Source organism: Fibroporia radiculosa (genome assembly GCF_000313525.1).
Source record: "Fibroporia radiculosa TFFH 294 genomic supercontigs, scaffold7344, whole genome shotgun sequence".
Classification (NCBI taxonomy): domain Eukaryota; kingdom Fungi; phylum Basidiomycota; class Agaricomycetes; order Polyporales; family Fibroporiaceae; genus Fibroporia; species Fibroporia radiculosa.
Window position 1 is genome coordinate 757 of NW_012133781.1, and position 2,328 is coordinate 3,084.

The 2,328-nt window shown below is 48.1% G+C and overlaps 1 protein-coding gene across 1 annotated transcript; it reads right to left on the reverse strand.

Annotated features, from left to right (window-relative positions):
• Positions 1–308: 308 nt before the first annotated feature.
• Positions 309–663, reverse strand: FIBRA_09047 (uncharacterized protein; the record flags this gene model as incomplete). The annotated part of the gene is made up of 2 exons (XM_012330643.1): positions 309–377; positions 451–663. The coding sequence occupies 2 exons, from the start codon at positions 661–663 to the stop codon at positions 309–311; spliced, it is 282 nt and encodes a 93-aa protein (XP_012186033.1).
• Between the last annotated feature and the right edge of the window lie 1,665 nt (positions 664–2,328).

The window sequence follows — 2,328 nt, forward strand, 5'->3', positions numbered from 1 at the left end:
CATGAACGCGCGCCCGATGTGCCCGGGCGCTGTGTTTATACCTGTCTGCCGCTGCAGACAGAGACATCTACTCGCCGCGTTCGAGTAGCGACACCTGCTCACCGCGATGAGCAGCGCTGCCAACTCATCTCCTGCTCGCCCGTCGGTGTGTCGTCTCGTATTTATTACTATCAGCTCTCATCCTGACCGTCGTCTCCCGCTCACATCATAGTATATAGTTATTTTTCGTCTACCCGCCTTCCCCCCCTTACACATTGGCAGCTACCCGGTATCGCCCTATAGCCTCGCAAACCTCGAATTGACTTGCGTTAGCCGACCGCGGATATACCCGTGGCCGACTGAGCCTCGTTAAAATCGTCGTCGCGCGAGTCAAGGGACTACAAGTGTGCGAAATAAACGGGCGACATTGCGTAAGCGTATCAAACTGGCGTACTGAAGCCTCGTATGCACTTTCGGGGGTCTGTTGTAGGTCTCGAGATAACTTACATGCGGGTTGAGATGCCGCTGTGAGAGGACGTCGATTTGGTGACGAGAGTACGACTTGGAGTTGCGGTCAACTAACTCCTTGAGGATATTTGCATGACCAAAGTATAATTGCCTGACCACTATCCAAATGCGATTCAGTCCGCAATCGCTGGAGCACTGCATGCGAGCCATAGCCATGTTGGCTTATAGTACTCGAGAGATGGAATGGAGAGACGGAGGTGTTAACGGAGCGCATGCCGGGATCACTGACCAGATAAGAGGATGCATGCCACTGCCCAGCTACGAGCCGAGAGGACAGATTTATGTGTGGATTGACGTATATGAAAGCGCGCTGGATAGTACTGGATCCGATGGTCCGCCTCATTCGATGCTGCAAGCTGGGAGGAAAGGAGAGGTTGGAGATGGATGCGCACCGGGTTCCGAATGATGCTCGAGTGATGCACTCTGTCGTGGGACGCTGCATAAGCACGATCCAATGTCAATATCACTGAATCGCCGGAGAAATGGGTCGGTAAGGATCTAGATATACTAATGATACAAGTTATTAAGACTGAATGATTTAGACTGAACTACTGTTGTGATTATGGATAGGATCCATCTCATATACTCGATTCGTTGCTGTCGTACCAGCAAAATTCAAAGACTCTGCAATCCCAAAAACAGTATCCGAGTCGTCTGTACCAAGACCATCCGGCGGACTGGAATCGCGGAGATCCAGCATCAGCCGTGATAACAGCACAGATGTCAATCTAGAAGATGCGTATCGCGATCAATGTAGCGAAGATTAGATCAGCGACAAGACTGACATCGCAGTCCACGTCGACATGGCTTCAATAAACTGAGGGGTGCATATCGCAATGAGATGAAGCACGATGTTAGGCTGATTGGTGACTTACGGCAAGACGACCTATTCCTATTGCAACAACATTGACGATAAAAAGGAACCTAAGCTGAGTGTCCAGAATTGTCGCAACGAAACTAGAGTGAAAGGAAATTACCCAAAATAAATAGCCGCTACCCGCCCTGGATTAACATAATACGCATGTAGACAGCATATGCACGCACTATCCCTCAAAAGAATCATTGATACTACAGCTGGTTGTGTGACTGCAAACACGCTGAGATGTTTGATTCGCCGTGTTCGGTGCCAAGTCAATGCCAAGACAAGCACATCGAATAGCAGGGACGTAACCCTTGCTCCCATCATCCCTGCAGAAGATCGTTACTACTCTCGGAAGTAGATAAATGATGTCCCTCAAACTTACAACTACAGAAACTGTATCAGTTATAGTCTCGTGACAGTTCCAAGATTTGACATACCCATTTGAAGAGGCAGGTGAGTCTAGGTAACATTGCTGAAAGGTCGGGGATACATAAAGCAAAATTGGTGTTGATACAGCAAATGTGTACTGATGACAAAATTTCAGTATTGAGACGTTTCTACTACATATTGACCTACTGTCGATATGACAGGGTTTATCAACCCAATCACTAGTGAAATCACTAACAACAGCTTGCTTTGAGGAAACATTGCATAGATGCGCAGCACACTGAAAACTAGAAGCTAGTTGTCAGGAGTAGATTACAGCCGTAGCGATGAAACGCACTTGCGGAACTCGTGAGAATCAATATATCACCCGACATCTCGAATTTGATGACAATGGCGCAGCTGAGTTGAGACGAACCATGAGAGACAAGACTCGCGTTTTTATTTACCGACCAACCTCTGCAGAATGATATTTAGGTCAACATAAGGCCAACAACGGAGGTAAGGCCGCGGCTACCTACATAGTTAGATTGCCAGCTGGGCCACGGAATATAGCCCAGCACAACGAAGACGCC